Source organism: Passer domesticus, unplaced genomic scaffold (assembly GCF_036417665.1).
Source record: "Passer domesticus isolate bPasDom1 unplaced genomic scaffold, bPasDom1.hap1 HAP1_SCAFFOLD_251, whole genome shotgun sequence".
In the NCBI taxonomy this organism is placed as follows: Eukaryota; Metazoa; Chordata; class Aves; order Passeriformes; family Passeridae; genus Passer; species Passer domesticus.
Window position 1 is genome coordinate 3,504 of NW_026990030.1, and position 12,789 is coordinate 16,292.

General features: G+C 62.5%; 1 protein-coding gene and 1 long non-coding RNA gene across 3 annotated transcripts; both read left to right on the top strand.

Annotated features, from left to right (window-relative positions):
• Positions 1-239: 239 nt before the first annotated feature.
• Positions 240-6,778, top strand: LOC135292251 (serine protease 27-like). Its single transcript, XM_064406466.1, has 4 exons — positions 240-567; positions 4,080-4,112; positions 5,401-5,563; positions 6,646-6,778. Exons 1-4 carry the CDS (start codon positions 396-398, stop codon positions 6,776-6,778), a joined length of 501 nt encoding a protein of 166 aa, XP_064262536.1. The 5' UTR covers positions 240-395.
• A 635-nt stretch (positions 6,779-7,413) lies between these two features.
• LOC135292250 (uncharacterized) lies at positions 7,414-11,221 on the top strand. 2 transcript variants are annotated; one of them, XR_010354701.1, is made up of 3 exons: positions 7,414-7,542; positions 9,292-9,463; positions 11,175-11,221. It is a non-coding gene; the product is annotated as an uncharacterized LOC135292250 (long non-coding RNA). The 2 variants fall into 2 exon arrangements; XR_010354702.1 differs by lacking the exon at positions 11,175-11,221 and adding an exon at positions 9,879-9,925.
• The last annotated feature ends 1,568 nt before the right edge of the window (positions 11,222-12,789 follow it).

The window sequence follows — 12,789 nt, forward strand, 5'->3', positions numbered from 1 at the left end:
GCTGGTGTCATGAAGGGCGGGGCGCACAAATTAGGACAGGGCCCTTTAAGCGGGCAGGGGTGGGGCGTGTGTAGGAGGGTTTAATCTGCATAATGGGCGGGGTATGACCATATATGGAGTGTGAGGTGTGCCTTAAACTTGGGTGTAGAATTCCGTTAATTAGCATAAGGGGCGTGGAATTGCCGTAAATGGACATGGGGCGTGGTTTTACACTCATCCATAGCCTAAATGGTGTGGATTACAATGGTTAATTAGCATAAAGGGCGTGGTTTGACCGTGGGTGGGTGTGGCTATGATTTCCTATCTTCTGTAAGAGGCGTGGCTTGCCCATAAATGGACATTGGGGGTGTGGTTTATGATGCCCTTTTTCGTTCAGGGGCGTGGCTTGACCATAAATGGGCATTGAGGGCGTGGTTTGGTCTCGGCGGGACGCACGTGGGGGCCGTGGCCATGAGGAGCCCTCAGAGGTGGCAGGGACGGGGCAGGGGCGCCGATACCTGCACAGGTGCGCGGATACCTGCACAGGTGTGCGGGGAACAGCGACTCCCCAACCGACCTGCGGCTCAGGTGAGAGGAGCGGGCCGATCCCCGTGCAGGTGCGGGGCCGTGGCGCAGGTGCGGGAGGGCAGGAAGTGCCTGTCCAGGTGGCAGGGGCGTGTCGGCGGCCAGCTGAGGGGGTGTGGCGGCGGATTCCGCACAGGTACACGGGGCGTGGCCGCCTGCAGGTGAGGGGACGGGGGGGGCGGAAGGTGCCGGCGGCCACAGCGGCCCGGGAGCGATGAGGAGGCGGCGGCGGGAGCCGAGAGCGGGGCCCGGAGCGGGGCCGGCGCTGCCGCTGCTGCCGCTGCTGCTGCTGCTGCTGCCGGCGCGCGCGGTGAGAGGCCATCTGGGACAGTCTGAGGGGTTTTGGGGGGGTCCTGAGGGGTTTTGGGGCGTCCTGAGGGGTTTTGGAGGAGTACGGAGGGGTTTGGGGAGGAAATCCTGAGGGGATTTTAACAGGGACTCGTGAGGGGATTTCGGCGGGAATCGTGAGGGGATTCAGGAGAGTCTGAGGGGATTTGGGAGAGTCTGAGGAGTTTTGGGGGTTCCTGAGGGGTTTTGAGGGGGTTTTAGAGGAGTACTGAGGGGTTTGGGGAGGAAATCCTGAGGGGATTTTAACAGGGACTCGTGAGGGGATTTCGGCGGGAATCGTGAGGGGATTCGGGAGAGTCTGAGGAGATTGGGGGGGGTCTGAGGGGATTTGGGGGAGTTGGAAGGGATTTAGGGGGGGTCCTGAGGGGATTTGGGAGGTGTGAAGGGATTTTGGGGGAATCTGAGGGGATTCGGGAGTTCCTGAGCGGGTTTGGAGCGGTCCTGTGGGGATTTGAGGTGTTTTTGGAGAAAATCGTGAGGAGATTTAAACGGGGAATCGGGAGAGGATTTTGGCGGGAATCGTGAGGGGATGAAGAGTCTGAGGGGATTTGGGGTATCAGAGGGGGATTTGGGGGGTCTGAGGGGATTTGGGGTATCAGAGGAGATTTGGGAGAGGATCATGAGGAGATTTTTGGCAGAAAATCGTGAAGATATTCTGGCGGGAATGTGAGGGGATTTGGGGTTTCTGAGAGGGTTATGGAGGGTCTGAGGGGATTTGGGGAATTTGAGAGGGAATCGTGAGGGGATTTTTTTGGTTTTTGGAGGGGATTTTGGGCAGGAATCCTGGGGGGATTTTAGGGGGGAATCGTGAGGGAGAACTGTGAGGGGACATGGCAAGAAAGGGCCGTGAGGGGATGTGGGGGTAATCCTGAGAAAAATCTGGGGGATCTGAGGAGTTTTAGTGGCATTTTAGGGGATTTGGGGGGGATCTGAGGGGATTTGGGGGGTCTGAGGGGATTTGAGGGGTCTGAGGGGATTTCGGAGGCATCTTGGGGTGATTTGAGGGGGATCGGGTGAGAATTCAGGGCAAAAACTCGAGGGGATTTTGAGGGGGACCACGAGGAGATTTGAGGCGAATCCGAGGGGATTTGGGATTTTCTGAGGGAATTTGGGGTTTTCTGAGAGGTTCTTTGGGGGGAATGGGGAAGGAATTTGGGGGGAAAACAACGTGAGGGGATGGGAGCGTCGGGATGAGGCAGGAGAAGATCGTGAGGAGATTTGGGGTTAATCTGAGGGAATTTGGGGTTATTCTGAGGGGACAAGAAAGGCGGGAAAATAATCAGAGGGAAATTCGGGTTTTCTGAGGGTCTTTTGGGCAGGGAGAATTGGGGAGGGGAAGTCTGAGAGGAGCGTGAGGTAATTTAGGAGGGGTTTGAGGGGATTTTGGGGTGTTTTTAGGAGGTTTGGGGGGGGTTGAGGGGACATGGCAGGAAAGGACTGTGAGGGGATTTGGGGGTTTTGAGGGGATTTGGGGAAATCTGGGGGGATTTGAGGGGAATTTGGGGTGATATGAGGGGGTTTTGGGGTGATGTGAGGGGAATTTGGGGTGATTTGAGGGGGTTTGGGGTGATTTGAGGGGCTTTTGGGGTGATTTGAGGGGGTTTGAGAGGTTTCTGAGGGAGTTTTTGAGGTGATTTGAGGGGGTTTTGGGGTGATTTGAGGGGTTTTGGGGGTGATTTGAGGGGGTTTTGGGGTGATTTGAGGGGTTTTGGGGGTGATTTGAGGGGCTTTTGGGGTGATTTTAAGGGGGTTTTGCCCCTTCTTAGAAGGTTTTGGAATGTGAGGGGGCTCTGAGGTGACACAAATTTTGGGAGCACTGAGAGGATCTGAAGGGACAAAATTTCGGGGGAGGGTCTGAGAGGAGTTGAGAGGGACGATTTTGGGGACACGGTTCTGAGGGGTCTGTGAGGGTTTTGTGGGGACACGGGGGGGGCAGAGGGGACACGGGTGGCCATGGCAGGTGACAGGGGCAGGGCAGGGGGGGGTCACGCCCCCCCGGCCCCACAGGACACATTCCTGGGGCCGGTTTTTCCGGCTCGCCCCGGATGCCCGCTGCCATCCCGGATGTCGGGGTGTCCCTGCTGGCCGGCCGGGTCACTGGGGGGGGCCCCGAGGGGGGCTGGGGTCACCTCCCGCATGGGGGGGTCCCCCAAAAGGGGGTCTGACCCTCAGGAGGGGTCTCTAAAGGGGGTCTGATCCTCCAGGGTTGTCCCCAAAGGGGGGCTGGGGTCATCAACCTCATAGGGGTCCCCTAAAGGGGGAGTCTGACCCTCAGGGGGATCCCCAAAGAGGGGGGGTTATGACGTCATCACCCTCATAGGGGTCCCCAAATGGGGGTCTGGCCCTCAGGGAGTGTCCCCAAATGGGGGCTGGGGTCATCAACCTCATGGGGGGGGGTCAATAAATGGGGGGTCTGACCCTCAGGGGGGTCCCCAAAGGGGGGCTGGGGTCACCTCCCTCATGGGGGGGTCCCTAAAGCAGGGTCTGACCTTCAGGGGGGGTCCCCAAATAGGGGCCTAACCCTCAGGGGGGGTCCTCAAAGAGGGGGGTCTGATCCTCCCGGGATGTCCCCAAATGGGGGCTGGGGTCATCAACCTCATGGTGGGGGTCAATAAATGGGGGGTCTGACCCTCGGGGGGGTCCCCAAAGGGGGGTCTGATCCTCCAGGGATGTTCCAAAAAGGGGGGGCAGGGGTCATCATCCTCCAGGGGGGTCCCTAAATGGGGGTCTGACCCTCAGGGGGTGGTCCCTGAATGGGGGGGGTTATGACATCATCACCCTCATAGGGGTCCCCAAATGGGGGGTCTGGCCCTCAGGGAGTGTCCCCAGATGGGGGCTGGGGTCATCAACCTCATGGGGGGGGGTCCCTAAATGGGGGTCTGACCCTCAGGGGGGGTCCCCAAATAGGGGCCTAACCCTCAGGGGGGTCCCCCAAAGAGGGGGGGTTATAACGTCATCACCCTCATAGGGGTCCCCAAATGGGGGTCTGGCCCTCAGGGAGTGTCCCCAAATGGGGGGCTGGGGTCATCACCCTCATGGGGGGGTCCCTAAAGGGGGGTCTGACCCTCATAGGGTGTTCCCCAAAAGAGGGGGGTTATGATGTCATCACCCTCATGGGGGTGTCCCCAAAAAGGTCTCTGACGTCATCACCCCCTTGTCCCTCACAGGTCACTGGGGCGTGGCAGCCGAGGATGACGCAGGTTGAGGGGGGGTCCTGAATCTTGGGGTCCCATAAGGGAGGGGTCCCGTTTTTGGGGTCTTACGGTTTTGAGGGGGCCCCCATTTTTGGGGGTCTCATTATTTGAGGGGGTCCCATATTTTGAGGGGGTTCCCCATTTTGGGGAGGGTCTCACATTTTGAGGGGGTTCCCAATTTTTGGGGTGGGTCCATCTTTTGAGGGGGTTCCTCATTTTGGGGGGGGTCCCATATTTTGAGGGGGTTTCCCATTTTAGGGGGAATTTTTTTTGGGGGGTTCTCATATTTTGAGAGGGTTTCCCCATTTTTGGGGGTCTCATATTTTGGGAGGGGTCCCATATTTTGAAGGGGTTCCCCATTTTGGGAGGAATTTTTTTTGGGGGGGGTCCCCACCTTTTGAGGGGTTTCCCCATTTTGGGGGAAGTTTTTTTTTTGGGGGGGTCTCATATTTTGAGGGGGTTTCCCCTTTTAGGGGGAATTTTTTTGGGGGGGGGTCCCATCTTTTGAGGGGGGTTCCCCATTTTGGGGGGTTTCATCTTTTATGGGGTTCCCCATTTTTGGGGGTCTCATATTTTGGGGAGGGGGTCCCATTTTTTGAGGTTCCCATTTTCGGGGGGGGGTCCCTGGGGGGGATCCCCAAGTTTGGCTCTGGGGGTTTCCCTGACCCCAGACCCGTTTTAACCCCCGCGGTGCCGTGCCGGGCTTGGCTCTGGGGGGTTCCCTGCCCTATTAACCCCCGCGGTGCCGTGCGGGGACCCCCAGGTTTGGCTCTGGGGGGGTTCCCTGACCCCAGACGCGTTTAACCCCCGCGGTGCCGTGCGGGGACCCCCAGATTTGGGTCTGGGGGGGTTCCCTGACCCCAGACCCGTTTAACCCCCGCTGGTGCCGTGCGGGACCCCCAGATTTGGTTCTTGGGGGGGGTCCCCTGAGCCCAGACCCGTTTAACCCCCGCGGTGCCGTGCGGGGACCCCCAGATTTGGGTCTGGGGGGGGGTCCCCTGAGCCCAGACCCGTTTTAACCCCCGCGGTGCCGTGCCAGGTTTGGCTCTGGGGGGTTCCCTGCCCTATTAACCCCCGCGGTGCCGTGCCAGGTGCGGGTCTGGGGGCTGTCCCGGGGGGTCCCCTGAGCCCAGACCCCTTTAACCCCCGCGGTGCCGTGCGGGACCCCCAGGTTTGGCTCTGGGGGCGTCCCCTGTGCCCAGACCCGTTTAACCCCCGCGGTGCCGTAGTGCGGGACCCCGCCAGATCTGGCTCTGGGGGTTTCCCTGTGCCCAGACCCGTTTAACCCCCGCAGTGCCGTGCGGGACCCCGGTGCACCGGCGCGTGGTGGGCGGCTCGGGCGCGCAGGAGGGCCAGTGGCCCTGGACGGTCAGCGTGGCCTTCCGGGGCCGCCACGTGTGCGGGGGAGCCCTGATCGCCCCCGCCTGGGTGCTGACGGCCGCGCACTGCTTCCCGCCGTGAGTAACGCCCCGAGACAGCCCGAATTCACCCCGAAACAGCCCCAAAAATTCCCTGATATATCCCCGAAATTTACCCTGAAATAGAGCCAAAAATACCCGGGGGTTAACCTGAAATAGAGACAAAAAATAACCGGGGTTTAACCTGAAATAGAGGCAAAAAATACCCTGAAATATCCCCGAAATTTACCCTGAAATAGAGACAAAATTACCCGGGGTTTGCCCTGAAACAGCCCCAAAAATACTCGGGGAATGCATAAAAATGTCCCCAAAAATACCCGGGGTTTAGCCTGAAATTAGAGGCACAAACACTCGGGGTTAACCTGAAATAGACCAAAATCTACCCTGAAATAGAGAGCCAAAACCACCCTGAAATAGAGCAAAAAATACCCGGGATTTGCCCTGAAATAGCCCCAAAAATACCTTGAAATATCCTCGAAATTCACCCTGAAATAGAGACAAAAATACTCTGGGTTTAGCCTGAAATAGACACAAAAATACCCTGAAATATCCCCTAATTTTACCCTGAAATACAGCAAAAAATACTCTGAAATATCCTCGAAATTTACCCTGAAATAGAGCCAAAAATACCTGGGGTTTGCCCTGAAACAGAGCCAAAAATAGCCTGGGGGTTTACCCCAAAATATCCCCCAAAACTTCTCCAAAATCCCCTCAAACCTCCCCAAACCCTGAATTTCCCGTTCCCTGACCCCCAATTCCCCCTAGGGAGAACCCCCCCTCCCCGAGTACCGGGTGACCTTCTCAGGACCCCCCCAAACTGCCCCAAAACCTCCTCAAACCCCCCCAAAATCCCCCCAAAACGTCCCCAGAATCCCAATTCCTGACCCCCAAACCCCTTCAAATCCCCCCCAAACCTCCCGAAATCCCCCCCAAACCTCCCCCAAACCCCAATTCCTGACCCCGAATCCCTCCCCAAATGCCCTCAAACCCCCCCAAACCCCCTCAAATCCCCCCCAAACCCCAATTCCTGACCCCCAAACCCCCTCAACCCCCCCCCAAACCCCAATTCTCCTGACCCCAAACCCCCCAGACCCCAATTCCTGACCCCCCATTCCCCCCAGGGAGAACCCCCTCCCCGAGTACCGGGTGACGCTGGGGGTGCTGCAGCTCCTGTCCCCCCCCCAAGCCCCCCTCAAATCCCCCCAAATCTCCCCCCAAATCCCCTCAAATCCCCCCCAAACCCCCAATTCCTGACCCCAATTCCTGACCCCCCCATTCCCCCCAGGGAGAACCCCCTCCCCGAGTACCGGGTGACCCCTTTCAGGACCCCCCAAACCCCCCCCCAAAACCCCCCTCAAACCTCCCAAAATCCCCCCAAAACCTCGTCAAACCTCCCCAAATCCCCCTCAAACCCCCCTCAAATCCCCCCAAAAAGCCCCTCAAATCCCCCCAAACCCCCTCACCCCCCCCCCCCCAAAACCTCCCCAAATCCCCCCCAAACCCCCAATTCCTGACCCCACATTCCCCCCAGGGAGAACCCCCTCCCCGAGTGCCAGGTGACCCTTTCAGGACCGGGACCCCCCACAAAACCCCCTCAAACTCCCCCTAAATCCCTCCCAAATGTCCCCAAACCCCCTGAAATCCCCCCCAAACCCCCCAATTTCCTGACCCCAGACCCCGAATTTCCCAATTCCTGACCCCCCCATTCCCCCCAGGGAGAACCCCCTCCCCCGAAGTACCGGGTGACGCTGGGGGTGCTGCAGCTCCTGTCCCCCCCCCCCGACGCCCAGGTGCGGGGCGTGGCCTCGGTGGCGCGCCACCCGGCCTATCGCGGACTATCGCGACAGCGACAGCGGGGCGGGGGGCGGGTGGCGGTGGGACCTGGCGCTGGCCCGGCTGCAGCCCCCCGCCCGCCCCTCGCGCCTCGTGCGGCCCGTCTGTGTCCCCGCCGCCGGCGTCACCCTTCGTGCCCGGCCTGAACTGCACCGTCACCGGCTGGGGACACGTCCGCACTGCCGGTGGGTGGCACTGGGGACACTGGGGACACTGGGGACACTGGGGACAGCACTGGTGGGACTGGGGACACTGGGGACAGCACTGGGGACACGTCCGCACCGCCGGTGGGTGGCACTGGGGACACTGGGGGGACTGGGGACACTGGGGACAGCACTGGTGGGACTGGGGACACTGGGGACACGTCCGCACCGCCGGTGGGTGGCACTGGGGACACTGGGGACACTGGGGACAGCACTGGTGGGGACTGGGGACACTGGGGACACTGGGGGACAGCACTGGGGACACGTCCGCACCGCCGGTGGGTGGCACTGGGGGGAATGGGGGGACTGGGTGACACTGGGGACAGCACTGGTGGGGGACTGGGGACACTGGGGGACACTGGGGGACAGCACTGGTGGGACTGGGAACACTGGGGACACGTCCCGCACCGCCGGTGGGTGGCACTGGGGGACACTGGGGGACACTGGGGACAGCACTGGTGGGGACTGGGGACACTGGGGACACTGGGGAGACAGCACTGGGGGACACGTCCGCACCGCCAGTGGGGTGGCACTGGGGGGAATGGGGGGGACTGGGGACACTGGGGACAGCACTGGTGGGACTGGGGACACTGGGGACAACGTTCCGCACCGCGCGGTGGGTGGGGCACTGGGGACACTGGGGACACTGGGGACAGCACTGGTGGGACTGGGGGACACTGGGGACACTGGGGACAGCACTGGGGACACGTCCGCACCCGCCAGTGGGTGGCACTGGGGGGAATGGGGGGGACTGGGGACACTGGGGACAGCACTGGGTGGGACTGGGGACACTGGGGACACTGGGGACAGCACTGGGGGACACGTCCGCACCGCCAGTGGGTGGCACTGGGGGGAATGGGGGGACTGGGGACACTGGGGGACAGCACTGGTGGGACTGGGGACACTGGGGACAGCACTGGGGACACCGTCCGCACCGCCGGTGGGTGGCACTGGGGGGAATGGGGGGGACTGGGGGACACTGGGGGACAGCACTGGGGACATGTCCCCACCACCGCCGGGGTCACCTTTGTCCCCGGGCTGAACTGCACCGTCACCGGCTGGGGACACGTCCGGACTGCTGGTGGGTGGCACTGGGGGACACTGGGGGGGACTGGGGACACTGAGGGACAGCACTGGGGGACAGCACTGGGGGGACTGAGGACACTGGGGACACGTCCGGACTGCTGGTGGGTGGCACTGGGGACACTGGGGGGACTGGGGGACACTGGGGGACAGCACTGGGGGACACAGGGGACAGCATTGGGGACACTGGGTATAGCACTGGGGACACGTCCCGGATGGCCGGTGGGTGGCACTGGGGGGAAATGGGGACAGCAGGGTTGGATTGGGGACACCCGTGGTGACCCCCGCAGTGACCAGGGCAGGGCTGGGGACACTCAGGTGACCACAGGGCAGAGTTGGGGACACTCAGGTGACACACAGGGCTGAGTTGGGGACACTCAGGTGACCAAAACAAGGCAGGGGACACCAGGGTGACCCTGCAGTGACCAGGGCAGGGGTTGGGAACACCGGGGTGACCACAGGGCAGGGTTGGGGACACTCAGCTGACCACAGGGCAGGGTTGGGGACACCGGGGTGACCCACAGGGCAGGGCTGGGGACTGCACGGTGACCCCGCAGTGCCGAGGGCAGGGCTGGGGACACTGGGGGACACTCGGGTGGCCACAGGGCAGGGCTGGGGACCCCCGCGGTGACGCCGCTGTCCCCGCAGTGCCGCTGCCACCCCCGCGCACGCTGCAGCAGCTGGAGGTTGCCCCTGCTGAGCCAGCGCCACTGCCACTGCCTGTACGCGCTGGGGACAGCGACAGGCGACGGGCTGGGGACACCCGCGGGGGGACACGCTGTGCGCCGGGCTGCCGCAGGGCCAGCGCGACGCCTGCCAGGTGGGTGGCACCGCTGGCACCTCCCCCTGTGACACCTCTGTCACCTCCCTCTGCGCCAGTGTCACCTTCCCCTGTGACACCCCCGTGGTGCTGGCACCTCCCCTGTGCCACTGTCACCCTCCCTCTGTCACCCGCTGGGCACCTCCCCTGTGGGGCTGGCACCTCCCCTGTGACACCCCCTGTGCGAGTGTCACCCTCCCCCTGTCACCGCTGTCAACCTCCCCTGTGCCACTCCTGTGCCAGTGTCACCTCCCTCTGTCACCTTCCCCGTGTCCCTGCCGTGTCCCCAAGGTCCCTCTGTGTCACCTCTGAGTCCCCCAGGATGTCCTTCATCCTCACCGTGTCCCTAATGTCCCCCTCAGTGTCCCCAAATCCCCAATGTCCCCAATCCCCTCCATGTCCCCTCTGTCCCCAGGGCGACTCCGGGGGTCCCCTGACCTGCCGGCTCGGTGGCACCTGGCAGGGTCCCCAATGTCCCCTCAGTGTCCCCAATGCCCTCCAGTGTCCCCATATCTCCAATGTCCCCTCAATGTCCCCAATCCCCTCAGTGTCCCCAAATCCCCAATGTCCCCTCAATGTCCCCAATGTCCCCTCAGTGTCCCCATATCCCCTCTGTCCCCAGGGTGACTCCGGGGGTCCCCTCGCCTGCCAGTCCCCATGTCCCCAATCCCCTCGATGTCCCCAAACCCCTCAATGTCCCCTCAGTGTCCCCAATCCCCTCAATGTCCCCAATCCCCTCAGTGTCCCCAGTGTCCCCTCAGTGTCCCCTCTGTCCCCCAGGGCGACTCCGGGGGTCCCCTTGCCTGCTGGTCCCTGTGTCCCCAATGTCCCCAATCCCCTCAGTGTCCCCAATCCCCTCAATGTCCCCAGTGTCCCCAATCCCCTCAGTGTCCCAAATCCCCTCAGTGTCCCAAATCCCCCTCAGTGTCCCCAATGTCCCCTCAGTGTCCCCAATGTCCCTCTGTCCCCAGGGCGACTCCGGGGTTCCCCTCGCCTGCCGGCTCAGTGGCACCTGGCAGTGTCCCCATGTCCCAATGCCCTCGATGTCCCCCAACCCCCTCAATGTCCCCAATGTCCCCTCAGTGTCCCCAATGTCCCTCTGTCCCCAGGGCGACTCCGGGGGTCCCCCTCACCTGCCGGGTCCCAGTGTCCCCAATGTCCCAAATCCCCTCAGTGTCCCAAATCCCCTCAGTGTCCCCAATGTCCCCTCTGTCCCCAGGGCGACTCTGGGGGTCCCCTCGCCTGCCGGTCCCAGTGTCCCCGATGTCCCCAATCCCCTCAATGTCCCCAATCCCCCTCAATGTCCCCAATCCCCTCAATGTCCCGAATGTCCCCAATCCCCTCAGTGTCCCCAATGTCCCTCTGTCCCCAGGGCGACTCCGGGGGTCCCCTCGCCTGCCGGTCCCCCAATGTCCCCAATCCCCTCAGTGTCCCCAATGTCCCCTCAATGTCCCTCTGTCCCCAGGGCGACTCTGGGGGTCCCCTCGCCTGCCGGCTCGGTGGCACCTGGCAGTGTCCCCATGTCCCAATGCCCTCAATGTCCCAAATCCCCTCGATGTCCCCAAATCCCCAATGTCCCCAGTGTCCCCTCTGTCCCCCAGGGCGACTCCGGGGGTCCCCTCGCCTGCCGGTCCCCAATGTCCCCAATCCCCTCAGTGTCCCCAATGTCCCAAATCCCCTCAATGTCCCCTCAATGTCCCTCTGTCCCCAGGGCGACTCCGGGGGTCCCCTCGCCTGCCGGCTCGGTGGCACCTGGCAGTGTCCCCATGTCCCAATCCCCTCAGTGTCCCCAATGTCCCCAATCCCCCCAATCCCCTCGATGTCCCCAAATCCCCAATGTCTCCTCAATGTCCCCTCATTGTCCCCAATGTCCCTCTGTCCCCAGGGCGACTCCGGGGGTCCCCTCGCCTGCTGGCTTGGTGGCACCTGGCAGTGTCCCCATGTCCCCAATGCCCTCAATGTCCCAAAATCCCCTCGATGTCCCCAAATCCCCAATGTCCCCCTCAGTGTCCCCTCTGTCCCCAGGGCGACTCCGGGGGTCCCCTCGCCTGCCGGCTCGGTGGCACCTGGCAGTGTCCCCATGTCCCAATGCCCTCAATGTCCCAAATCCCCCTCGATGTCCCCAAATCCCCAAAGTCCCCTCAATGTCCCTCTGTCCCCAGGGCGACTCCGGGGGTCCCCTTGCCTGCCGGCTCGGTGGCACCTGGGGGTGGTCCCTGTGTCCCCAATCCCCTCAGTGTCCCCAATCCCCTCAGTGTCCCCAATGTCCCCTCAGTGTCCCCAATGTCCCCAATCCCCTCAGTGTCCCCAATCCCCCTCAGTGTCCCCAATGTCCCCCGATGTCCCTCTGTCCCCAGGGCGGACTCCGGGGGTCCCCTCGCCTGCCGGCTCGGTGGCACCTGGCACCTGGCGGGGGTGGTTGAGTTGGGGGGACGCCTGCGGGGTCCCCGGGCGCCCGGGGGTCTACACGGGGGTGTCCCCGCACCTGCCCTGGATCCTGTCCCTTGTCCCCGAGCTGGCCCCCGCGCCACGCGCCCCCCGACGTCCCCAGGGCCACCCCCGAGCCCCCCGGGGGGCCCTGTGACATCGGGGGACCTGCCCCGGGCTGGCCCCGGCCGCTGCCCCCCCGGCCCGGGGGGGGGACACGGGGGCGGGGGTGGCACCGGGGGGGGGACACGGGGACCGGGGTGGCACCGGGGGGGGACACGGGTGCTGCTGCTGGGGGCGCTGGGGGGGGCGCTGCTCTGGGCATTGGGCTGAAAAACCCCGGATTTGGGGGTCCCTGTTCTCGTTTTGGGGTGAAAAACCCGGATTTGGGGGTCCCTGTTCTCGTTTTGGGGGTGAAAACCCCCAGATTTGGGGGTCCTAGTCCTGATTTTGGGGGTGAAAACACCCAAATTTGGGGGTCCTGCTCTGGACTTTGGGGTGAAAAACCCCGATTTGGGGGTCCCGGTTCTGATTTTGGGGTGAAAATCCCACATTTGGGGGTCCCTGTTCTCGTTTTGGGGTGAAAAACCCGGATTTGGGGGTCCCTGTTCTCGTTTTGGGGTGAAAATGCCAAATTTGGGGGTCCCGGTTCTGATTTGGGGGTGAAAATACCCAAATTTGGGGGTCCTGGGTTGGTGGGTCAGGGGTGAAAACACCCAAATTTGGGGGTCCTGCTCTGGGCTTTGCGGTGAAAACACCGGATTTGGGGGTCCCGGTCCTGATTTTGGGGTGAAAAATCCCACATTTGGGGGTCTTGCTCTGGGTTTTGGGGGTCCTGGCGTGGGGTTTGGGGTGAAAAACCCTGATTTGGGGGTGCCAGTCCTGATTTTTGGGGTGAA

Coding starts and splice junctions, on each gene's coding strand:
- LOC135292251 (XM_064406466.1), top strand. CDS start 396: ATGGGCATTGAGGGCGTGGTTTGGTCTCGGCGGGACGCACGTGGGGGC. Junction 4,113..5,400: donor GGCAGCCGAGGATGACGCAG/GTTGAGGGGGGG, acceptor TAACCCCCGCAG/TGCCGTGCGGGACCCCGGTG. Junction 5,564..6,645: donor GCCGCGCACTGCTTCCCGCC/GTGAGTAACGCC, acceptor CATTCCCCCCAG/GGAGAACCCCCTCCCCGAGT.